The following is a 27,325-nucleotide window of genomic DNA, read 5'->3' on the forward strand; positions in this document are numbered from 1 at the left end:
ATTTCCTTTGTTTTCTCAGAGAGTCATCTTCTCTTCCAGTTTTTCCAGTTTCTCCAGCTTACAGTCTGTAAATATCCATACCTTGTTTCCACTGAAAGTCAAACTCCTTTGGAAAACATTGATCTGGTTTTAAAGTCATTCAACCGCTTCAGAATGGCGTGTATCATGGGATGGATAGGAAAGCAGGAAGATTAGACAGGAAATCCTCCACATCGCTTATTGTTTGAAGAACTTGACGTCTGCATACATGCTTTGTGCTGATTCATCCTCGAGTCTATCTTCATCAGTTGTGATAATATGATAGGTACCTGGAGGTCCAATTGGGTCAGTGTGTTTAATTGGTTCCTCTTCATTTTCAGAGTCTTCAGCATCTGATCACGTAAGCGCTCTTCTCTTACCACTATGATCAAAATGTGCAAGAAATGCTCTCCAGCTTTTTTCTTTCTTTTTGTCTCACACAGAATCTGAACACAGCCAGTCACACCAGCAATGGCTTTGGGAAATTTATCTGTCAAGTTTGACAGATAAATAGCCATCGTAAGGCATTTATGGGCACTTAAGCCCCATATTTCCAGGTAATCCACTGGTTGCAGTGGGCAGTGCTTCAAGTATGTGTTATAAAAATCATGATACACACACAACTGCAGTGTTTTAAGGTGAATTAAACTTTTTCCGATTTCAAAAGTCTACCATTTGCAGCTTTTTCCCACCCTCCTTAGTTTCTCATTTTGGTACAATTTTCACAATGCAAAACCACAACCAAAAAAGTCAACATATTTTTTTCAAATGTTTAACCATACTGTAATTTCAGACTTACTGAAACGACTTTTCACAGTGTGGCTGATCATACCTGTAAAAGTGTGTGTACGCATTTGTAACTTGGTAGGCACAACACCCAAAGGGCCCAAATGACAGCCCATCAAAGCCCCCAAGGCTGGGCTACTTGATCTTATAGTTACGGTCACTAAACAATAAATGTGATGTTTACAGAGAAATTTAAACCTTGTCTATATGATAATGATATGGTGGAAGAACTTCTGTGGTGTAGCCAAATGCCTATTTGTTCTCCTCTCATTTTATTTACCTTTCTGTTATTACTTTCGTCTGCTTTTACATTTTTGTTATTCATGGTGATAACACTCTATTGAGAATTAGTAGACATGAAGGTGCAACGTTACTTTTAGTTAACAGAATGTGTTAAAGGTTATATTAAAATACAGTCAAACCAAAAGTCTTAAAGAAAATGTAAATGGCATGAGAGGCAAAAATGAAAATATCCAGGCTCCGCCTATGATTGGGTGTGAGGATGCGTTGCTCACTCCCAGTGTATAAATATGACCATATGATTGACTGTTCAAGAGTGAATCCTCATCCCATACAGAAGAAGTATCTCAGACACTTGGATTTTTTTTTATTGACCATGCACTTACACTGGCTAATAGTTTTTCTTGTCTCAATGGGTAAGTAAATATTGCTTAACACTTTACAATAAGGTTCAATTTGTCAACAGCAGTTAATGCATTAGGCATCACAAATGACAACGTTTTTTCCAACACTTGTTAATCTAGATCAGTGTTTCCCAACCCTGCTTAAGGAGGCACACCAACTCTACGCATTTTGGATGTCTCCCTTATCTGACCCAAATAGTTCTGGTCTGAGCTGATGAGTTGAATGGGGTGTGTTTGATTAGGAAGAGTTCAACAATGTGTAGTGATGGTGTGCCTCCAGGAACAGGGTTGGGAAACACTGATCTATAATATTAATGAATACATATTGTTAATTCATGTCTGTTAATAATATCTTAATAATATATATTAATAATATATATAACCAATGCTGTTTTCTCAATTTGAAATGTTAATAATGTGTTAGAAACCATTGAAACAATGTTAATGCATCAACGTTAACTGCATTGAATCAACATCATCACTGTTGCACCCACAATTAATGCTTAAATAATGTTGAACTTTCATCAAAAAAATCAATGGTAATGATTGGCTATTAAATCAATGTAACATTGTGATGTTGGTTCAGCATCATTCTTGCACTCTCAGAAAATGAAACACAACTACAACTGACTTAAAGCCACGCAACATGAAATCAGCTGCAAATAAAAGAAGACTTTAAAATATGTGAAGATCTCAGCAGAAGATGATTAAACAACTCCACAAACAGCATTACCAGCTTCACTTATTACTAACCAGACTGGCTATTACTATTACTGTCATATGTGTACAAAAGCTTTCATTAAGAATTAACAGAGTTTTAACATTAATTCATGTTGATGTTTTATTGAATGTAAGCTTTGTTTGATTAGTTACCATTATGGTGATCGGTGTTCCCTTTCAAAAGCTACTCTCATTGCTGCTGATTCATACTCAATGGGAAGAACCTTTGTTTGATCAGTTGTGAAGTATGTATGGCAAACATGCCAAGAATTTGGTTTAAAATAGTGTCTTTTTTTCCTATAAGCTTTATGATCTGTTAACATGCATGTGGAGAACGTCTGCCTGTCATAACGTCTAAACTAACAATGTGCATGTGACATGCGTGTGGGGAATGTCTGCCTGCCTTAACATGTCTAGTTATTGAACTGAATTGAATCTTCACTGAAATGACTGAAACAATGACTTTAATGTCTTCTGTACATCTGCTTTATAGCAGAATTTGTCTTTTATTTGTTTGGATCCTTGATCATTATTTTCATGTTCATTAGCCTACTGTAAAGCCATTTTTAAACAATCCGTATTAGTAGCCTAAAGCGCTAGGTATAGCCTAGGAGTCAGAAAGTAGAAGTCCTGCCATATGTTTATTCCACCCATAAACTCAGTCAGCTGATTTCACTAATTAGTTCTCTCTCCTGCTGAATTAGCAAATCCAGGTGATTGGAACAAAATACTGAGGAGGACTTTTACTTTTACTAATGCATTGTAAAGCATTTATAAAGGAGATTTAAAGACTCAGTTATCTTCTAAACAGAAAAAGGAAACACAACACAGTGATACAGAACATAGAAATATTTAACTGAGCCTTTAAATCTCCTTTATAAATGTGTTATAAGGCATAACTAGTCCTCACTTGAGCTCACAAAAATAGATGACTGACCACTACTAAATGCTTTATAACTACCTGAATTAACCCTGAATTACAGTAGAAATACATGTTAATAAAGCATAGCACACAAGTAACTATTACTATATGTCTGAATAATAAGATGTATGAATGTACATTTAAATAGTTTATTAATCATTTACTCACACTATCTAAGTGATCTTATGAACCACTGACAACTCCTAAATAACTGCTTTGTAAATAATGCTGTATTCATTTAGAAATGATAAATTGATCGTTAAAGTATGAAAATACAATTATTAAACACATTATAGATACTTTAAAACAAGAATAAAGCATTTATAGCTGTATTTATATACTGCTTATTAATGTCTAATAATGCTTTACAAATGATGAATTAACTGTTTACTAATGCTTAACTAATGATTAACTGCGTGGAGTTATTATAATGTGTTACCCACAATTGTTAAATACAAATGACATCATTGATTCAGGCTATTTCATGATGATTTTAAAATCATGAACAGGTAACCATCATCACCCGATCTCATTTCATTTTAGCTTTCTTTACTACTGCAAATGTGTTTGACAAACACACTATCACAGCGGCCAATAAAGACAAAAGATATAATAAGAGTTAAAGCCCAACTAATGGGCACACTGATCACTGTTATGGTGACTTCAAATGAAACACATTAGAGTTAAACCTTTGTTAATTCTTAATAACAACTTCTGTAGCCGTCTGGCAGAAATAAAGTCAGTCTGGTTAGTAATAAGTGAAGCTGGTAATGCTGTTTGTGGAGTTGTTTAATCCTCCTCTGCTGAGATCTTCACAGATTTAATGTCTTGTTTTCTCTTCAGTTGATTTCATCTGAGGCTGTGTCTGAAGTCAGTTGTAGTTCTTGTGTTTCTGCTCGTCTCTTTTTCTGTTCTCTTCTTTCCTTCAGTGATTCTGCTTGTTAACAGGCTTATTAAGGCTGAAATGACTCCATATTTAAAGACCCCTGGACTATACACCTCTGAACCCGAGTGCGCAGCGTATTTCAGCTCCGTTGTTGTATCCATTAAATACAAATAAAAGCCTGACTGCACTAAATGTTCAGTTTTCTGATAATATAATTCACATATTAAAGTGTGGGAATAAATTAAATGTAACAATTATATTAAATAAATTGCGCTGCGTACTCAATAAGCGCTTTGAAGCGTGAGTGTCAAATGTAACATCACTAGGAGACATAGAATGTGAAATGTAGAAAGACGAATGTTTAAACATGAAATTCTTTTTCACTGTGTGCTTGGAGAATATACTTAGCTGTGTTACTGAATGTCTCATATGCAAAGGACAGGAGTCTGATGCTGAAAACTGCAGCAAAGCAGAAACAGCTCAAGCTAAAAAGAGACTTTTTGATCGTCTCAGCTTGACCGAGAATTACTCTCAGAATACTAGAATGTCGCCCTTGACATTCCACGACGACCCTGAAGACGTCATATACTTCGACCCTGCCATCATTTCTGTGGACCTATATGTGACCTCCATCACAAATGTGGTATGTGTCCAGCATGATTCAGGACATTATGGGATATCAAGTTGTAGTGTCATCTCTCAACACTTCTTTTTATCTACAGAATGAAAAAGCCCAGAGCATCTCGACACAGGTCAAAATGATAACTGTAAGTGTTTTAAAAGTTGTGATTAGAGGTTTTAATTGATTTTCAAGCATACACACAGTAAATTCCCTGGTGTTGAATGAACACCGCTCAGCGTTCATATGGGAACAACCAGCAGGATGTTATAGCAACACTGAAGCAGTGTTAGAGTTAATGAGATAAGTGATTAACTGAGTGATGATTGTTTGATTATTGAAGACATCTGATGATAATAAGCAGAATCACTTAAGGAAAGAGAAACACAAGAACTACTACTGACTTCCAGACACAGCTTTAGATGAAATCAACTGTAGATAAAATACATTAAATCTCTTACAAACCAGATTGACGTTATTTCTGCCATTCATCTACAGAAGTTCTTTTTGAGAATTAACATTAAGGTTTAGACTGTTGATGATTTATTGAAAACATTTGGTCGCCATTATGGTGATCACTGTTTCTTTAAATCAGTTTGTTGTTTTTGTAAGTGTTTAACAAAGCACATACATTGTTGCAAACGAAGCCATAAACAAAACTGACCAGGTGAGATAGTTATCATCATAAAGAAGAAATGTTGATTAAATTCATTTCTGACAGTTTATTGTATTCATTGTTAATAAATGTTCACCAGCAATAATTTCTTGCCACAGATAACTCATTCTGAATGTATGTGTGCTTGATGTATGTGTGCATCTAAAAAAATCCCCCATTTGTATTTAAAAATGTAAAAAAAAAATAAAAAAATAAAAAAAACATTATGATAATAACTATATTGTCAGGCTCTCTCAGGGTGGATGAAGGAGGAGACGAACTCACAGATAACTTCCAAGGTTTTAATTCACAAACTTCACAAATACAAACAAAAAGGGAGCGTGTGCTCAGAATAAAGATCCTTGGCAATAGACAACCTAACCATAAACATTAACCGACCAAAGACAAGTGAAGGACAGGAACTTAAATACACAGAAGATTATGAGGGAAGACAGGTGACGGTGATGATGATGATGATGAGGATGATGAGGACCAGGTGCAGGTGATGACGACTGAGGACTCTGGGAAGTGTAGTGCACACACAGACGAAGACAGAAGAACATGACCGTGACATTACTCCCCCCTCCCGCAAGGCGCGTCCCGCGCCGAAGAAGGCAGCATACGGGAGGGGGGGTGGGCATCCTGGAGTCCGTGACGGGAAGGTGGACCAGGTTCTGAAGTACGGACTCCAGGATGGTGGCAGGACAGACAGAGGAGGTGATCAAGACGGTGCAGGCTGAACAGGGGACCATGGAGGAACAGGCTGATCAGGTGGCCATGGCGGTGCGGACCCTTCCGGTGGCCACGGCGGTGCGGACCCTTCCGGTGGCCACGGCGGTGCGGACCCTTCCGGTGGCCGCGGCGGAGAAACCCCTTCCGGTGGCCACGGCGGAGAAACCCCTTCGGGTGGCCACGGCGGAGAAGCCCCTTCGGGTGGCCACGGCGGAGAAGCCCCTTCGGGTGGCCACGGCGGTGAGGACCCATCGGGCGGCCACGGCGGAGAGGACCCATCGGGCGGCCACGGCGGAGAGGACCCTTCGGGTGGCCGTGGCCCCTGGAGTAGCCAGGACGGAGCTCTATGGCCCCCCCCCAAAAAATACTTGGGGAAAGTCCCGGGTTTTAGAGAGGGCAGCGATGAGGGCTCGGTGCTGGGCAGATCCAGCGATGAGGGCTCGGTGCTGGGCAGATCCAGCGATGAGGGCTCGGTGCTGGGCAGATCCAGCGATGAGGGCTCGGTGCTGGGCAGATCCAGCGATGAGGGCTCGGTGCTGGGCAGATCTAGCGATGAGGGCTCGGTGCTGGGCAGATCTAGCGATGAGGGTTCGGTGCTGGGCAGGACCAGCGGTGAAGGCTTTGTGCTGGGCGGGACCAGCGGTGAAGGCTTTGTGCTGGACGGGACCAGCGAAGAGGGCTTTGTGCTGGGCAGGACCAGCGATGAAGTAGGCTCGGTGCTGGACGGGACCAGCGGTGAAGTAGGCTCGGTGCTGGACGGGACCAGCGGTGAAGTAGGCTCGGTGCTGGACGGGACCAGCGGTGAAGGCTCGGTGCTGGACGGGACCAGCGGTGAAGATTCTGTGCTGGACGGGACCAGCGGTGAAGGCTCAGTGCTGGACGGGACCAGCGGTGAAGAGGGCTTTGCAAACTCTGGCACTGACTCAGGCTTTGGCGGGCAGGCGACTGGCTCTGGCGGGCAGGCGACTGGCTCTGGCGGGCAGGCGACTGGCTCTGGCGGGCAGGCGACGGCTGGACGAAACTCTGGAGGAGCTGCCATCTTGGCAGATCGCACTGACATCAGCGGAGGATCTGCCAGGCTCGATAGCAGTTTGTGAAAAACCGATCTAGTGTCAGGCCTGATGTGAAGAGACCCAGACCTGGCAGACATGACGCTTGCTGTCCCAGACACGGCAGGCATGACACTCACAGTCTCAGGGGCGGCGGGCACGACGCATACTACTTTGGTCTCAGCAGATTTGGCGTGAAGTGCGGGCTCGGCTGGACTGGCGTGAAGTGCAGGCTCGATTGGACTGGCGTGATGTGCAGGCTCGGCTGGATCGGGATCGGCTGGTGTTACGGTGAGAGAGGACCCACAAACCCAAAGAGCTTTGTCCATAAATTTAATAAAGGGTAGGTGCAGGTACTCATTCAGCAGAATCTGGGCGAGTGGATCTTCTAACCCGCACCAGAAACGCTGCTTTAAAAATTCCTCCTCCCAGTAAACATCCTGATGCAGATGCAGGTACACTTCAACAAACTCCTCCAATGAACTCCCATTCTGATTAAATAAAAAAGCCTCAAATTCGTCTTCCTCCATATTCCTTCTTAGGTCGGTTAATCTGTCAGGCTCTCTCAGGGTGGATGAAGGAGGAGACGAACTCACAGATAACTTCCAAGGTTTTAATTCACAAACTTCACAAATACAAACAAAAAGGGAGCGTGTGCTCAGAATAAAGATCCTTGGCAATAGACAACCTAACCATAAACATTAACCGACCAAAGACAAGTGAAGGACAGGAACTTAAATACACAGAAGATTATGAGGGAAGACAGGTGACGGTGATGATGATGATGATGAGGATGATGAGGACCAGGTGCAGGTGATGACGACTGAGGACTCTGGGAAGTGTAGTGCACACACAGACGAAGACAGAAGAACATGACCGTGACATATATCTCATGATCAGTTTCGTTTATGGCTTCATTTGCAACAATTTATGTGTTTTGTTATACATTACTACAAAAACCAAAAACTGATCTAAAAAAAAAAAAAAAGTCAAACTACCCAACTAAATGAAACACTGCTCACCATAATGGAGACTAAACGTAAACTAAATGTAAACATTTTTAATAAATCATCAACATCTAAACCTCTGTTAATTCTCAAAAAGAACTTCTGTAGATGAATGGCAGAAATAACGTCAGTCTGGTTTGTAATAGGAGATTTATGCTGCTTTCACACTGGCTCGTTTGCTGTGGTCCGGGCCTGAGCGCGTTTGTTCCCGGCGCCCCCCGCAGCGTTGGTCTGGTTTCACACTCAACTTGATTCTATCGAACCCTGGTGCGTTTGCGTGCATCTTACGTCATTGCAAGCGTGCACGGCGCATGATAGAAAACAGAAGGCGAGTCAATATATTGTGTTTTTTATTAATTTGGTGCTATTATGCACAGCTGAGTGAACAACACAGGTTTACTGTGTGTGTGTGTCACATAAGGTGGTTTTCTGCTGCTTGCAAACAAACTCTTTTGAGGAGACAGTGGATTTCCATTAATTTATTGTCCTGATTCTGCGCGCTATGCGCGAATACACTGCAGGCTCACGCTCGTATCCAAGGTAAATCATCAGCACTATCATCCCTTACATGCGTTTTATTTAACTAAATACATAATAATCAGCTAAAATGCATGGGCAGGTCACTTTTCTAACCTGAACAAGTGCGCACCCGAGTCCGTGTTGCTTTCACTTTCACTCGAACCGCAACACGGTTCCTCCTCCAGGTAGTCTCGGGTTCGGTACCCCAGTGCGCACCCGGGTCCACATGACAGCATTCACATTAGCGATTTTTCATGCGAACCGTGCCCCGTTCCAAAATAAACTGCCAGTGTCAAAGCACCCTTAATGTCGTTTATCTACAGTTGATTTCATCTAAGGCTGTGGCTGAAGTCAGTTGTAGTTCTTCTGTTTCTCTTTTCTTCAGTGATTCTGCTTATTATCATCAGGTGTCTTCAATAATCAAACAATCATCACTCAATTAATCACTTAAGTATCTCATTAACTCTAACGGTACTGATCCACTTGTCCGTGCGACTCTTCTGTAGCGCCGCACTCCACTATATTCCTATGGGTGACGTCAAGCGACTTTGACGCGCCCGCAAAGCATTCCGGGAAGGCGGCGCTTCATTTGGAAAAATGCTTCACGTCAAAAAGCTGGCCGATGCCCATCTTTATGCAAATGAATTCCGTTGAACGCGACGCGACTATCCAATAGAAGTTGAGCATATGGAGACGGGGGGAAGTCTCTCGCAGGTCCTCTGTTCTAATAAGCAACATTTCCCGCTCGGTCAAAACCACGCCTATAGCGGTAAACGCTCATCAACGTACAAATGTGGCGAGGCGTCACGACACCATGCGACAGTCGTGTCGGACAAGTGGATCAGTACCGTAACACTGCTTCATGTTACTTTAACACCCAGCTTATGGTTCCCATAAGAACACAGAATAGTGTTAATTCAACACTGGAGAATTTACTGTGCAATATCTGTCTTATAATCACTCTGAACTTCATCTAATTTTCCAGGGTTGGCCAAATTCCAATTTGACGTGGAAACCTGACCAATATTGTGGAATCACATTATATGCAGCCCCTAAAAATTTGTTTTGGACTCCAGACATTAATATAATGGAAAGGTATAAAAAATACTTCTGCCAGAACCTTTTATTTTGGTTGTTTTTACCTTTTAATGATAGGTCAGAAAGATTTAAAAATGATGGATAGAATAAAGGTAATAGTATGACAACGGAAATGACAGGAAATTATAAAACCGATTCAAAGGCTTTGTTCATACTGCACATAAAACAGCCTGTGAGATAAGCCTTGGCTGGTCCCTGGAGCGTACGATCACACCGGTGTGATTAGAATGTTTAGTGCTTCATGTGATCAGCTCAGCGCTGTCATATATCACAACTATTCAGTGTTTTCTACCACATAAGGTTTATTTTAGGTTTCAGACTAGGGTTGTGCATAACCACACTGTCAACATCACCGACACGAGCATATAAGGAGTCCTCAATGAAAATGTTTTTAAAACCGACTACAAAACTACATCCCACCTCAAAATTGAATTGCAAGGTGATATATTCAAGGTGATATATTCATTTTGAAATAAATGTAAAATTGTCAAGAGTGCTTGTTATAACAGACACATCATTCTAATTCAGTTTGTTGTTTGAGCCTCTAGGTGAAAACTGCATCGTTGTACGCCAACATTTTGTTTCCGTAGCACATTAACAAAACATTTAATGACACTAAAAGCAATACAATTAAAAGTTAATAATAATAATAATATGACTAAAATTATAGGTCTAATAACAGTCTTCAATTCACGAACACAGCACAAATCTGCCATATGTGAAAATCAAAAGCAGCTTTAAACACAGACAGGCGTTTAACAAGAAATATTTTCACTGTTATTAATGTAGGTCCACAAGAGAAATATTAAGCCAGTAAATTAAGATAGTTGATATAGCATTATCCATCGTTGTCTGAGAGTATGTGCCATTAATGCAGTGACAGATGCTGAAAGGTCAGTCCGTTTCTGCTTTCTACATTCTTAACTTGATTATGCTGAATAAACTGATAATGCATGTGGTCCTGTAAACGCATTCACCCGTTTTCCTTTATTGGAGTCAAGTTATAAGCTTAAGCATAAATCGATAGATTTTTGCCCCGATTTATCCCGCCATGTAAAACACATTAATCTGTGTTTGTTGAGCATATTGAAGTGTGCATAGGAGGATTGTAGTGTACACCCCTGACATGACACCCCCTCAGTAGTTCGCAAATTTGCAAATACATTTGATTTGAATACCAATCATCATGTCTTTAATAATCAGTGTTAATTTATCCATTTAGCATCAAGACAGATTTTGGAACAAAGGAGTCTCCATATGTGCAGTTATTCAGTAACGGCTTTACAGTCTCAACTGATGTTTTATCTCTGACCACGGCCTGTAAGATGGATCTCTACAGGTTTCCCTTCGACACCCAAATCTGCAGTATAACACTTCAGTCTACAGCGTATTCAGGTACATCTGAAACACATTAATCAGTTTAGACAAACAAACACATATGAAAGATCACATGGTTTATTCTTCTAAACTATTTGAGTTTAATATGAAATACTAAAATATGAATGTCTGTTCCCTCAGATCAGGAGATTATACTTGACGCATTAACTGATGCAAAGTGGGCGACATTCAAGTCGAAGGAGCTCTTTCAGGCCCAGGGAGAGTGGGATCTCGTCAGTATAAATAGCAGTAATGCTACCATTGATGGTGATGTTGGAGAGTTTTACATTAATCAGCTGATATATCAGGTACAGAGTACTGGGTATGAAATATAAACCAATATTTAATAATAAAAGAAAAGAAAAGAACAAAACAAAAAAATAACAACTATTGTCAAAATTAAATTATTAATTATTTTAACTCTTAAAAAGGCAGGTGCATCAAATATCTTATAAATTAAGAGAGTATATACTTTAATAATATGGTTCACACACCAGAAGGCGCACAGATGTTGCATGGAAGATGTGAATATGCGTGTACATCTATCAGCATTACATTATTTATTAATAGACCCTTTTACAGCATGCTAAATATGTTTGGAATAAATCATTCATATTGATACAAATATTTTAAGGATATTACATTTTCATGGTGGCCGAGAAGTGCAAAACAAATCACAATTATGAAAACAAAATTACAATTACAAATCCAAAAAACAAAACAACAAATTGTAAACACAGTGGCTTTACTAAAACTACAATGACAAGATTAAACAAAATAAACAAAATAACAATGACAAGTCATTCAAAACAGAAAAGGTTGGTATATTTTGCAAATGGAATACAGCTGATTAGATGAGACATTAATCAATCAAGATGCACAGATTCACTGTCTTAAAGAGTCATTCAGTCATTTATTTCGTTCAAACAGCCGATTTGTTTTGGAATATCAAGTGTTTGGCTGTGAAATCTCCCCCATACCCTTAAATAGAGCACTATTTGAGGGGACAGCCATTTGTAGTGGTGTCAGAAATCATAGTGGACGTTATCGAGTGCACATTAAATCCCAAAATGCACCGCAATAACAGTAGTCTAGACTCTAGAGAATGTGCCAAATGTGCATACTACCCATCCTAAATAGTATGTGACATTAGTAATTGTCAATACTATTTAGGGCAGATAGGGCGGATATTATGCACATTGGGATGCAGGGAATATGTCTAGAGAATACCCATAATGCACAATAAGAGTCACAGGCCTAATTAATTCCCGCGTCTGACCAGAAGATGGCACCGCAGATGTACAGGCAACAGTGTAATATAATACAGGTATAAATTCCTTTTTAATTGATTATTAAATTGTTTTACTAAGGTTTACACATGATAGTTTCCATGACAGAGTTCAAGATAAATCCTTTAAAGGAGAACTCCGGTCAATTTTAACATTGAGCTCATTTTTTTGTACATTTGGAGTGCTGTCAGTACAGAGAACAACGACAAAAATCGGTGTTGCCTACACTGTGTTATCCTCTTTTTAAAATTTGCACCCTGTTGACTTCAATGGGGCAAGTTTTAAACCTGCTTTGAGCCTCTTAACATCCTTGATGTGTCATTACAAGTGCCCACACTGTAAAAAAAAAATCCTAATTTTACAGAAAATAACTGTGATTTTTTTTTACGATCATTTTCTTTAATTTTAAATTGTACTCAAAACACTGTAAAATTACAAATAATATCTGTAAAATAAAAATTCAGCTGTTATTTTAGGTATTGTGACATTAATGACAAATTACAGTAATTCACACTTTTTATACAGAAAATGTATTGTATTTTTCATACAGTATTTTTTCTGTTTTCTTAAATTACATAAAAATGTATGTAAAATTACAAATATAATCTGTAATTTAACAGAAAGAAAACAGTTAAATGATAAAATGGTCAAATGACTGTCAGCTCCCCAAAAAACTGTAAAACATCCTAAATTAAATAAACTGAAAAACACTGTTATTTTACAGGTATTTCCTGAATAATCACGATCAAAAACCTTCATTGTAAAAAAAATCGTAAAAAAGGGTCAAATGACTGTCAGCTGCGGCTGCCAAACAAAAACCTTAAAATTAAAGTCAAATATGGTAATTTAACCCGTTCAGACCTGAATTATGTTTTAGGTTTCTGAAAAATATAAAAGTACATTTTCCCAGCTCATGAGGCTTCTATAAATGAGACCAAATAAAAAAAATAAAAAAAAATGTTTTGTTTTGCTTTAATTGTAATTTTTTTTGTCCATTTCAATGGACGTCAGGTCAAAACAGGTGTACTTCACAAAAATGTACCAACATAAAATTAAATAATAAACATAAAAATTGTTAGTATATACTTAAAGCTTTTTCTCAAGGTCAAAAACTTTTCAACAGTATACCATTTCAACTTTAATTTTGAGGTTTTTGTTTTACAGATTGCACATTGTTTGTAATAAACTAAATATCTTAGAATCAATCAATATGGTCATGTTAGAGTCATTTTCTTTGCGAATCTTTCTTTTTTAGATCAAAAACTTGAACATTACAACATTTCAACTTTAATTGTAAGGTTTTTGCTTTATAGATCGCACATTTGTTTATTCATAACAAAATAAACCTAGGAATCAATCAACACATTCACGTTAGAGTAATTTACTGTGTGCATCTTTGAAACAATTTCTCTGTTAACGATTTTCTTGTATTTCTACAGTACATTACTGGCAGCACGGTTGCCATGCATGATGCATGTATTTCGATTTCCAGTAACTGTACTGTAATTCACTTTACAGTACACAAGATCAGTACTGTAAACTACCAAATAGTACTTTACTGTATTTGTACTGTATTTCGTCATTTGATCTGCTTTTGCTGTAATTAATTATACGGTATTGTACTGTAATATCTATATTGATACATTACTGTTAAATATTATTATAATTTTCAAAATAATTACTAATAATTATAATATTATATCATAATAAATATAATATGTAGTTATTAGGAAATATAGGCTATAGTAGGAAATAATATGGAAATCAATGGCTATACTGTCAACTGTCTAGTTACCGACATTCTTCAAAATATCTTCTTTTGTGTTCAGCCGAATAAAGAAACTCATACAGATTTGGAACAACATAAGGATGAGTAAGTGATGACAAATATAATTTTGGGGTGTACTATACCTATAAAGGGATAGTTCACCCAAAAATTTAAATTGGCCCATGATTTACTCACCCTCAAGCCATCCTAGGTGTGTATGACATTGTTCTTCTTTCAGACGAATACAATCGGAGTTATATTAAAAAACTGTCCTGGCTTCCAAGCTTTATAATGGCAGTGAATGGTTGTTTCTGTTTTGAAAGTCCATAAACGTGCATCCATCCATGATAAAAGTGCTCCATGCGGCTCTTGGGGGTAAATAAAGGCCTTCTGAAGCGAAGCGATGCGTTTGTGTAAGAAAAATAATTAATTTTCAAGTTACGCTTTAGATTTATGTCAAATCTGTATGTTTTGTACAGTTTCGCCGGAAGCTAGTCATTTTACTTTATAAAGTTTTAAATACGGATATTTTTCTTACATCTCCATCTTCCTCATCATCACTCCACATAAAGTCAACATCTGAGATACTTCCATCAGCTATATGTTCAAGCACTTCAAGAACTATATATTCTGCATATGAAAAAGTTAAAAAAATGTATCGGTACTGTGATATAGATTTTTTATATAAGAAATTTCAATCAGCATTACTGGACTTCAATTACTGGAATGTGATTTCAGTAACAGGCTTTTGAACCCACTGTCCATTCTAATGGACAGACACATTTGAAAAAATCCTGATTTAAAATTTGAAATTCTACAATCGATTTTTAACTTTAATTAATAATTTCAATCTTTCTATTTTACATACAAACTATGAAATACTGACAAACATATCAAAAAATTTAAATAAAACCATAGAAAATGTTGCTTGCTTCTGTGTTTGGAGTGAAGTGCTGACATGCTTCTCTTCAAAGTAGTGTTTTTTTTTATAATTACTACATGCAGAGCTTTACTGCCATTTGATTGGATGACAAGCGTCCAATCTAATGGACTGCAGGCTTTAAACTAGGTGAAGTGCTCCAGAAGTAAAAAAAGGGGGGGTTGACATGTGATGTCCATTGTAATGGACGCAGGGTCTGAATGGGTTAAAAAGGCAGGGGTATCAAATATCTTATAAATTAAGAGAGTATATACTTTAATAATATGGTAATAACATGAACAAAGGTTCATAACAACTGTAATAAGTGAATTGCTTATTGTTAGTTCATGTAAGTACATTAATTAATGTTAACAAATGAGACCTTATTGTAAAGTGTTACCATAAAATGAAAAATTTAGTTCTAACCAAACACAAATCTTTGTCACCATTAAAATTGAAATGAAATGAATTTTATATATTAGTGATAGGCAATATGACCAAGTTCAAATATCACCATATGAGTTTTATTTAACGATATATCACAATACATGTAGCACTTTAATTAAATTCTTACTAGTAACAATTATAAAGAGAGCTCTCTAATCCAATCATTATTGGTAATAAGAGACCCAACTGTTTGTTCTTTAAAACTCTCTCTCTCTCTCTCTCTCTCTCTCTCTCTCTCTCTCTCTCTCTCTCTCTCTCTCTCTCTCTCTCTCTCTCTCTCTCTCTCTCTCTCTCTCTCTCTCTCTCTCTCTCTCTCTCTCTCTCTCTTCATGGCAGGTCACCATAAAAAGGAGACCTCTACTGTATGTCATAAACATTATAATACCTGTATTTTTCTTCCTCGTGCTGGATGTGATCGCCTTCTTCATTGACACAAGTGGATCAGACAAAGTGAGCTTTAAAGTGACTTTGCTCCTGTCTATTTCTGTGATGCTGCTGATTCTTTATAGCACACTTCCCTCTACGGCTGAAAACATCCCTCTGATTGGTGAGTCTATAGACCTGATTATTTAATATTACTTAATTTAGGTTAATTTTTACGAATGCAATCCTTTTAATTGAATCTCAAATGAAGTCACAACAATCAAACAATATGCATTAAACTTAGAATATTATCTTAAACTGAAATATAGTTGAGATTTTAAGGATTTAATTCTCAAACACGTTTCTCTAAGGTCAAGGAAATTTTGTATGTTCCCAGAACCAACACTCAGGGCCCTATCTTACACCCGGCACAATGCAGCGCCAAGCGCGATGCAAGTGTTTTTTGCTAGTTTCAGACCGATGCAGTTGCATTTGCGCCCATTTGTGCGCCCATTTGTGCGCCCATGGGGGTGCCGGTCTGAAAACGAGGTGTGTTCAGACGCATTGTTGGCGCATTGCTATTTTGAGGCAACAGAAATAGACTGCACCAACTGAAACCTGGCCTAAAGTCAATGGCGCAATATATTTTTTTGTTATTTAATGAGCGTATTAGTAATGTGCGCCTATAGGCCAGTCCACAACGCGCGTACACTCTGCTTATTAAACACACAGGGACGCACAGCAGCTCACGAACATGCCAAATATTTAAAATAAAAGGATTACAATGTAAAAGATTATTGTTGTGTACATAAAGACATGATGGAATCCGGCTTGTCCCGTAGATGGTCTGCTTGCGCACTTTTACCTCGCGCACGAGCAGATCCGTTTGCGATCTGGAGACGCTTTCAGTCGCTCCACTATCAAATTCCGTCATGGAAACAGCGAATCTGCCATGGCACGAGCGCAACTGGCATTTAAAGGGAATGGGAGATGAGACTCTGATTGGTTTAATGCACGTAAATCCCAAAACACACCCATGACTCATTATGAGAATAGGGACAACCCTTTTAGACCATGCGCCTGACATGCCGATCATTTTTCCCGTCTTTAAGGCGAGACACGGCAGGCAAAAACATCGATTTTTCATGCAGTGGTCAGTTTTGAGATTTTGGGCTAGTTTACTCCTTCAATGTGTGTTCTTTCAAGCTGCTATAAAGAAAACGTTGAAAATATACATTAAGATGTTTATTTTATTACATTTTGCTTACTTGCGGCAGTAAGTTTCGCCCGAATTTACCAGGAAGTTAGTATTCCAACGCGACATGCCGAGATCCGTCTGTTCACTGAAGTCTGTCATGACCGGTATCGTTGTAAAGCTCTGAGTCTGCTTCACAACGCTATGTAACCCAAATATGGGCATTTCCTTTCTATCAGTAACCAATCGTGAATGTCCAAAGGGGGATTTAAAGCTAACGACGAAATCTCATTTAGAGCTATTTAAATCTTTAACTGCCGTTTTCTCAAAATGAGTTTTTTGTCATTCTCCAGTAGAAACATCTCAGCCTGTGTAGCGCCTGTGTACACCAAACTTTCCAGTTATACACTTAGCAGTATTCTGAAGATATTTTCAGAGGGATTTGTTAATAAATCATTCCTGGCCTGATTTATGTGACATTTTAATAAAAAAAATATGGCGAAAATCGTTTTTTTATGGCTATGGACAGTATATTTGATTTCCGAGGTAATGAAAGTATATATCCTGAAATCCCTCTGAATTTTTATTTTCATCTTGTGTGTAAACAAAATGAAAAAATAATTTTGCACCTGGCTTTATCATATGTTCAGATCTATCTACTGAAAATATATGCAAAATCGTGCATATTTAATGAGATGATGCATGATTTGCATAATTAAACAAAAATTTCTAAAACTTGTAATACATTTTTTTTTTATATACTTGTGTAAGTAATCAACTGAGGAAGTTTCATGGTGATATCTATTATTTTAAAATTTTACCCTATTCACCTGTAGTGTCTCGCCTTAAACTAACAAAAGTGGATTTGGACACGCCCTAAGTGAACTTGACCTAGGCTTTAGACCATGTGCTTAGATCGTTAAAATAGGGCCCTAAATGTTTGGAGAACATTTTTATAACAAAAATCTGTTAGCTGGGTTAATGATGAACACCTGCTGTTAACAAGCAGAATGGAAAGAGAAACAACAAGAACAGAAACTACAACTGACTTCCAGTTGCTACAGTCCCTGCCACAGACTATCCGATTTCAGCAATCCTATAAGATCATTACAAATCACACGGACACAAATGTACGACATGGATCTAAAAACTTGGGTACGACGTAGACTGTACGAGGATGACACCTATTCAATTGTTGGCTACGACTCAAGACAGTATAGAATAATAAAACGTCATCAGTATGCGCTAGTGGTAAACAAATAGAGAAAGATGAATCACACTTGGGCAATTGTGATTTTTATGTGCCCTGAAAAAAAGAGGAAGTGAAAGAGGAGAATATGGGCGGGGTCATGGCTAGGGAAAAGAGGAGAACTTGGCATGCCAATCTCGCAAATGGAGATTGAAGTCAGTAGTTTTAAGTTTTAGCGGCATGTTGTGTTGATCAATTCACCATTTCATGTTGCATTTTTATTGGCAGTAGACATAGTCAGTAGACATAGGTCGTAGCAGCAAAAACACTGTGAGATGATCATGCTAAATCTCTGACACTGTCAGAAAATGATCGCAGGCTATCTTTGGTCACAAGACCGTGACAACGGCCGTCTTTGAACCTCTCTCACTGTACGACGTATACACTCTAAAAACTCCTGGGTTATTTCTTCAACCCATTTTCTGGGTTATTTGTGTTGGGTTAAAATTATGGGTTATTTTTTCAGAGAGTAACCATTTTCTGGGTTATAGGGCTAATATTTTGACCCAATTTATGGGTTGTTTGGGTTTCTGGGTTATTTTTCAAAGAGTAACCCATGTTCTGGGTTATAGGGTTGGCTTTCTCTCTCTCTCTCTCTCGCAGTTGTTCTGGAATTTTCTCACAACAGTCGTTTGAAATAACCGTCGCTTCGCGCTCGATCCGTTTTGGCCTGTGCTTCATCGGTGCAACTTCATCTATATTCAAGGTAAGAGAGTATTTTCAGTGTTGATGTAATGTTAACTTTTGTGTCCATGTCCCTGTTGCTAGTTTAGCACCATTTGCTTAATAAAAAAAAATAAAAAATAAAAAAAACCTTGCTACGTTGAGACTAGCGTTAGCCGTGGTAATTCTGTGGTTGGCATGTAGCCGCGGCTATCACGACAACATCTAGGTCTAGGACAACTCGAGGTAACGTTATCGCACACCGGACGCGATTTTGAACACGGTCCTGAGCCGTTGCTGGGTGCCGCGGACAGACCGCCGGTGTGTGTGTGTGTGTGTGTGTGTGTGTGTGTGTGTGTGTGTCCGTTACACTCATAGAGAATAATGTGTTCGAATTTTAAAGACGCGGCGCTGCGCTTCGCGTCCGGTGTGCGAGCCCTTTGAGAGAGTGCACGTCCCGGTGAGCGATACCTCGAGTTGTCCTAGACGCGACGCGGCGCTTCTCGTCCGGTGTGCGAGCCCCATAGCTGCGGCTACAGAGCGACGAGGCAACACAATAGTTGAGTTAACGTTATGTTTACCAGCTGTGCCGTGCTTATCATATTATACAGTGCTCTACTGGCTGAAGTAGTGAGAGTTAAAGAAGCGGGTCAAGTCTTCAAATTGTTGCTAACCTCTATATTGCTATGTTTTCTCCAGGTCATTTTGAATGGACAGTTTTGTCGCTGATAAGCTAACTGAGTGGCAGCTGTCTGAGCTGACAGAGAATTTTAGAGGTGAGCATTTTACTCTTATTGCCCTTATATCATCTCTCTATACCTACATTTTTTTTTTTAAATAAGACTTAAATGTGTCAGTGCAAGATTTTGTGAAAGTCACAACTTCTTCGACAGTGGGGTATGTACAACCCTAAAATATTATTGTGCCTTGTCTTTAAGCTGTTATGCATAAGAATGGGCTGTCATTACACTTTTTAATGAAAGAAAATGTCATTCACACAAAATGGGTAATGTTAATGCTGCAAAAGAACCACATTAGTTAACTAGCAATTTGGGCCATGTAAAAAAAAAAGAAAGAAAAAAAGCCACTGCATTACCTTAAAAGTGATTATTTGTTAGCTTGATAATGAAAGAATGTCTGGTGAGTGGTTCACAATTGTCTCGACTTATTAACAATACTCATGTTGTCTTGTTTTCTGTCTTTCAGATAGATGAGGCATTTCTTCTCTTTGATGAGGACACTATAAAAAATCTTGTCCCCAGGCTTAAATTCCTGAGGCTCTTCTGAGAATTGTTGTTTATTTTCTATTTTTTATTTCTAATATTGTTATTACAGTGTGACCTAAAATAAATATGAAAATAAACATGTCCAAGTGTGTGTTTTTTCTTATAGATTTTTATTTAATGCAATAAAATTTTTAAAGTGCTTGAAGTGTGTAATATAATGTAAAACAAAGTTTTATTTTCTGAAATAAAGCATACTGGGATAGTGACCCAAGTTAGGTTATTTTTGACCCAACTCCTGGGTTAAAAAATTATCAACTAATTTTTGGGTTATTTCTACCCAGATGTTGGGTTTTTTAAACCCAACATTTGGGTCAGGTATTTAACCCATAATTTGGGTCAAAAAGCATAACCCAATTTTCTGAGTTGAAATAACCCATAAATTAGTTGGTCCCTTTTTAACCCAGGAGTTGGGTCAAAAATAACCCATTATGGGTTATTTTTGACCCAGGAGTTTTTAGAGTGTAGGACCACCGTTTAAGAGCCACAACCACAGAAATCGCCACGATTTGCCATCCTTCGTCTGGGACAGGCCAAAATCATATAATGTGTACTGGGCATTAGATGAAATCGACTGAAGAGAAAATACATTAAATCTGTGAAGATCTCAGCAGAGGAGGATTAAACATCTCCACAAACAGCATTACCAGCTTCACATTACTAACCAGGGTTGCGTTTTTCAAAAGCATCATAAGCCTAAGTTGATCATAAAAATAATTGCCAACAATGGTCTCTACGATCAACTTAGGATTACGATGCTTTTGTAAAACACAGCCCAGATAGCCTTTATTTCAGTCATTTTTATTTTATTGAAAATAATAGTTTTGTTTGAAGTCATCATGATGGAGATCAGTGTTTGCTTTAGTTAGGCTCTTGACCCTTGACTTTCTAAAATGTTTTTAAAGCACATTAGTTATGGTAAAGGAAGCCCAAGACTAAATGTGATTAGGTGATGTTGTCTAGTTAGTGATGTTCACATAATCATCATGAACTGGGCTGAATCACTGATCATTCAGCCTAATGTTATAATTAAAATGGAGAGAAAAAAAAGTATTATTAATTTTATGTTATTCATAATAGTACCTATGTGATTCGACAGCGTGAGTGTTGTGGTAATCAAATATTATGCAGGATTTAAAAAATATTTAGTGCACAAAAGGTTTTCATCTACAGCATTACAGACACACACAAACTACAAGAATGGCTATGGTTTCCTGTTTTTCACAGGGGTTTTCTGCTGTGCGGTTTTCTGTCTAATTGGCATCGGCTTGCTGGAGACCTTCCTTGTGAATTTTCTGATGGCTAGAGGTGCTGAGAAGAGATCAGTGGAAACAGCATCTACTGTTAGTGGCCGAGATGGTAAGAGTCGACACAGCATCTGATTATGAGGAACATTTTTATGTATTTTATACTTTTACTTCACAAATTAAGGTTTAGTTGTGAAATTAAGTTTAAGATTTGTTTGCTTTGTCACTTGGTACTTTATGCAAATAAAATTAATCTTTAGATTAATTAGACTCCATGAAAAAAAAAAAGTACAAACGATTTGGATAATTGATGGATGGATGGATGAAAATAGCATTTGAAGTCTGAAATTAGCGAATATAAAACCATGCAATCAGATATTAAACAAGCCACCCCAAAACCACATGTGAAATTCGTTTCTAGTTCTATAATGGAGTATGAGCAAAGATTCCCCATCAAAAAAAATCATGTATATGATTATGCAGACAAAACAGAATTTATCCGGTCCTGTGCTTTTCTTTTTTTCCTCTCACAGACAGCGTAATAGACCAGCAGAATCCTCCAGACTCAGTTAAAGATCAGAATGAAGAGTCTTATACCCTAAACCGTCTGAAGCAGATCCTCACTGAGTGTTGGGCTGCAACTCGACAAAACCAACGAAAGAAGCTGTCCTGGACCAGAGTGGCAAGAATCATAGATGTGACCTTCTTGGTTCTTTACATAATAACTATTATTGTGTTCATGTCTGTGCTTTGGAAGCTTTGGTTTCCATAGAGATGTCTTACATGATATAGCACACAATATTAACTTTTATTCAGGGTTTGTATACAGTTTATAGAGTTTTACACACAATAATACATGGGCAAAACACAAAGATGCAGACAGAACACACACTCTCACTGGCAGACTTACATGAAATACCGACAGAGGTCTATAAAAAAACTACACTAAAAAGACAGAAAAAACATGATCATAATACTTCTAGGCGAAGAACCAAAGCAACATATATGTGGTGGAAAAAATACAAAAAATATCTATAGTAAATGGCTACTTAAGAAACAATGTACTTGAGTACAAGTTGAAGTTCTGAAAAATTATGTGAAAAAAAAGTTACTATGGTACAAAGTACACTGTAAAAACAAACCTATAGAATCTACCCAATAAAATTGAGGTAACAATTTGCACTCACTTTGTTTGGGTAGATTTCATCCCATATTTTTGAATAGAGAGTACCTACATTTAATGGCTATGACATACTAAACAAAATTAGGTAAAGTCTACCGAATATTTCTCATTACATTACACAACTAATTACTAAGTAATAATTACTCTATTGTTAGCAGGCAAAAGTCCATCTATTTAATTTTTATTAATAATAATAAGTCAATAGAAATAATTAAAAATTACTTATTCAGAGATGGTTAAATTTACCTAAAAATGGCCAGACACAGGATATTTCATCTATTACTTTTTTATTGACCAAAAAACAAACATTTCAAACTAACAAAGGAACTACAAAAGAGCCCTCTTACATTCATATAACATACAACTTCTTCAAAACTTTCAATTTAAAAATAATGGGAAGTCAGAATATACATTAAAAGCAACATTAAATCTCTCTCACATTTTGTTATTTCAAACAGATCTCATTTACCTTAATGGACTGACATGTAATATGGATACAAACAAACATTACATTATAAACTTAACACAAATTAATGTAGGTAAAAAATAACCATTATTCAACATCCAATTTTAAGCGACATACAACTTCATTTCACTCACGTGATAACACTTTACAATAAGGTTTCATTAGTTAATATTAGTTAAATGGTTATTCACCCAAAACTTTAAATTCTGTCATCATTTAGGCTAATCACCCTCATGTCGTTCCAAACCCATAAGACTTACGTTCACAAATGAAGATCTTTTTGATGAAATCTGAGAGATTTCTGTCCCTCCATTTGCAGTCTACACAACTTTGAAGCTTCAAAAAGTTCATAAAGAGATCGTAAAACTAATCCTTATGAATTAAGTGGTTTAGCGCAAATGTTCTGAAGAAAGACAATCACTTTATATGATGAACAGATTAAATGTAGGCTTTTATTCACATATAAACATTCATCAACTCAGACATCAGTTGTGGTAAACGGAAGCTCAAACATGTTCCCTTGATGTGCGAGAACCAATGAGGTTCATTCTCGTGTTACGCAGCACGTTTGAGCTTCAGCAAGAACCAATGAGCTTCTATTTGTTCGCTGAACAATGTTTATGTGAATAAAAGCCTAAATTGAATATGTTTATCATAAAAAGGGATCGTCTCTCTTCAGAAAATTTTAACTTAACCACTTAATTCATATGGATTTGTTTAACAATCTCTTCATGAACTTTTTGAAGAGTCAATGGGGTGGATGTAGACTGTCAATGGAGGGAGAGAAATCTCAGATTTCATTAAAAATATCTTTATTTGTGTTCTGAAGATAAAAGAATGTCTTACAGGTTTGAATCGACATGAAGGCGAGTAATTAATGACATAACTTACATTTTTGGGTGAACTAGGCTATCACTTTAACTACTTTGAATGAACAACACTTCTACAGCATTTGTTAATCTTAGTTCATGTTAATTTCAGCATTTATCAATTAATTATTATAATAAAAAGTTGTTAACATTATAATGCACTGTGAACTAATATGAACAATGAACGACTGTAAATCTTAGAAAAGATTAATATTGTATTGCTCATTAATAGTCCATCTTAATTAATGCATTAACTAATGTTAACAAATGAAACCTTATTGTAAAGTTTTACCACTTACGTTATAAAACTTCTTCAACACTTCCCATTCAAAATAAATGCCTTCATGGGATGAAACAGTCTGTGGCTGAACTTATAATATTCTTCTTGCACGGTCTTCAAAATTCAAATGTTTTCATAAAGATCTTTCTGTGGAAGAAAAAGAAAGTAAGAAATGTTTTAATTATTAATTTTTGATTATAGATTTAATCAAGACATAAATTAACGGCATTTAGGCTTAAATCACTGTAAGCTGCATCTTGCTTAAAAAAACAACAACACTGCTATTGCATGATGCATAATTACATCTGCATGATGCAAAATCAAAAGAGGAGAGCAGCAGTTAAAGCTAGGTGATATGCTAGCATAATATGTGAACAATTTTGTGTACGTTAAATGAGGATATGGATAACGAATTAATCACATCGCGAACCCAAGTGAAAACAAGCCCAAATTGCCCAAATATATTAACATAACTAAGCTACCGTTTTTGACATATATTAAGTGAAATAATCCAACAGAAATGCATACAATAATTATCATATCTCCGTAAAAAATAACAATAATAAAAGTACTTTATGATTTGATCCCTTCTAACACAGAGATCATCATATAAATGCAAGGAAACCTTAAAAATAATTATCCAGCAAACCACAAACAGTTTTACTCTGCCTTGATCGCCTAACGTTACCCTGTCCTAAGGACACAGTCTCTCTCTGTCAAACACAGATGCAATGTGCGCTGCTCTTTGTTCACTTATTTCAGCCATGTACATAACACTAATATTTTACTCATGAATGTAGATTTTTACTCGCATTTGCAGGTGTATATGACCCTGGAACTACGCGAAATCGACCATCCTCAGCCATGGTTGTGTCGCCGCGCCCATACTGTCTATGGCCGCGCCGCCGACACAGAAGCGAACACATTAGGCTACACAAATCTTTTGGTACACTAAATCTTACCATTAAATAAGTTAACATATGCGTTATGTTATATCAACACGATAAACAACAACAATAACAAACAAAACAAAACTTACCTTGAGCTCAAAGCTTCGTGGTCTCGCTATAAAACGTTGAATTTGAATTCCGTGATTCCCGCCTGGACGTTGAAGTTGGCGCATGTGCAATTTGCGACCACTGAACTAATAAATTGGGGGTATGTTTTACTCATTATTTTAAGGTTGCCGATATTACTGATAAAAAATAGGTAGTGTAGTTAGAATGTACCCATTTTAATATATTTTTCTTGCTAACTAATATACTTAAGTAAAATATAACTAATTTACACAGGTTGAATTTAACACCCTCCTGCATCATTTTTTACAGTGTACTTTTGTATTATTTTTCTATTTTTACCCAAAATGAGATGATATTAGCAATATGGAGCTCTAAACACTCTGATGTAATTTCGTTTTCATTCATACTGGAAGCCAGGGGGCGCCCTCACGCAGAAAGTTCACAGGTCCACAGGAAATCCCTTATATGGACATCGGATATCACAACAGCTGAATAACCAAGGGGGTAATCCATCAGCCGGAAACCGAAGCTTCTCCGGGCGCCGCCATTGATTAGCGGACCATCACCTGCTGTTAGCATTCCATTGACTCCCATTCATTTTGGCGTCACTTTGACAGCGAATAACTTTACATCTGAGTCGTTTAAAGACTCCATTTGTCCATTATTTATTTCTAAAGAAACATGAAAATGTATAAAAGGTTTAATTTCCTTGTATCTTATTATATAAAATGCTGTTGTTTAACATGGATTCAGCTTGAAAATGGGATAGTAGGGAAGTAGGGATTCACCAAATTGAGTTGGTGTATAGATATTAAATGTGTGAATAATATAGTATCAAAATGTGTTAAAAGGACGAAATATTCAATAAACTTAACTATTAGCTATAAAATATGTATCTAAGAGCATTATTTATGTATTTAAATGCAGTTCATATCATATAGTGTGACAAAATGATCATATGGTGTGACAAGAAAACCCTGTCACACCTTATGATGTTGTGTCACACCATATGAGGTTTCATGTACTTAGCATGACATTAAGCAAGGGGTGGTTGACATCACATGGCCTTTTTTTGGTCCAATGTGTCAAAGTTAAGTAAATTATAGAAAAATATGTAAAAAAAACGGTGGTGATATTGTTCAGAAAGTGCTGTTTTATATGAACATACAGAGCATTCATGGGTTCAATCTTCAATTTTTTCACAATTTTCAGCCCAACTAGAAAACAAACATGGCGTGACTGTCCCAAGCACATTTCACAAATTTAGATTTTGAATAAAAACAAGAAAATCAATTCATTTTCTGTTTATTCAATCATATATTGATATCCCAGATGTCTGCTTGTGAGTCTGCTTGACTAAAAGTTCAGGCATAATATTTTGAAGCCACCCTTAGCTAAAACATTTTGTCCCAAAAATGGATATCATTAGGAGTGACGCCATATTCCTTTTTTTAAACGGGCAAAAAGACCTCTGGGGAGTGGCCGTCCTCCTTCTTTCAAGAGGAAGAACAACACCTCAGAAGGACACTGAAAGTTACAATGTGAGTTTTCTCTCTTCATGTTTTCAAAAAAATCAAGTATATCTGGCACTCCTGCTTAAGTTCCCTTTTGCGCTGTCTTTTGGTGTGGCACATTTTACACAAAAATGCCCAAATTAAATTACTTTTCAGCATGGTTTTAGCATGTTAGCATAAAAGTGTATAACATGCAGATAGAGACATTTTGACTAATGAAACGAAGACAATAAACACATGATTGCGATGATATATCTGTGTTCTTCAAGCCATCTCAGGTATTTTCATAAGAATTATGTATCTATAATGCGATGCTAATCAACATAGCTTGTAGGCTATCATAGTATAGAATTTTATAAAATAATATATTTTCTGTCTCACTCTGTGTTAAGAAGTTATTTCAAACATGACTGACATGCATGATTTTGGAGCAAAACGTGATATTAATCTCACACCGTGTCCTAACCAGACGGGATGCGATTAGATTCCACCGACAAATAATTTGTCTGTCCACACTAGACGCAACGTTACGCGAGATT

The 27,325-nt window shown here is 37.3% G+C and overlaps 1 protein-coding gene across 2 annotated transcripts; it reads left to right on the forward strand.

Annotated features, from left to right (window-relative positions):
• The first annotated feature begins 1,376 nt into the window (after positions 1 to 1,376).
• On the forward strand, positions 1,377 to 26,161 carry LOC309511136 (5-hydroxytryptamine receptor 3A-like). Of its 2 annotated transcripts, none has more exons than XM_082186221.1 (10): positions 1,377 to 1,460; positions 4,414 to 4,619; positions 4,699 to 4,743; positions 9,543 to 9,652; positions 10,878 to 11,050; positions 11,174 to 11,340; positions 15,792 to 16,002; positions 21,436 to 21,567; positions 21,989 to 22,578; positions 25,582 to 26,161. In XM_082186221.1, exons 1-9 carry the CDS (start codon positions 1,421 to 1,423, stop codon positions 22,225 to 22,227), a joined length of 1,323 nt encoding a protein of 440 aa, XP_082042347.1. In that variant the 5' UTR covers positions 1,377 to 1,420; the 3' UTR covers positions 22,228 to 22,578; positions 25,582 to 26,161. The 2 variants fall into 2 exon arrangements, with proteins under 2 accessions (XP_082042347.1, XP_082042348.1); XM_082186222.1 differs by having other exon boundaries at positions 1,382 to 1,460; positions 4,419 to 4,619.
• Positions 26,162 to 27,325: the final 1,164 nt, after the last annotated feature.

This window comes from Leuciscus leuciscus (assembly GCF_965113295.1).
Source record: "Leuciscus leuciscus genome assembly, chromosome: 1".
Taxonomy (NCBI): domain Eukaryota; kingdom Metazoa; phylum Chordata; class Actinopteri; order Cypriniformes; family Leuciscidae; genus Leuciscus; species Leuciscus leuciscus.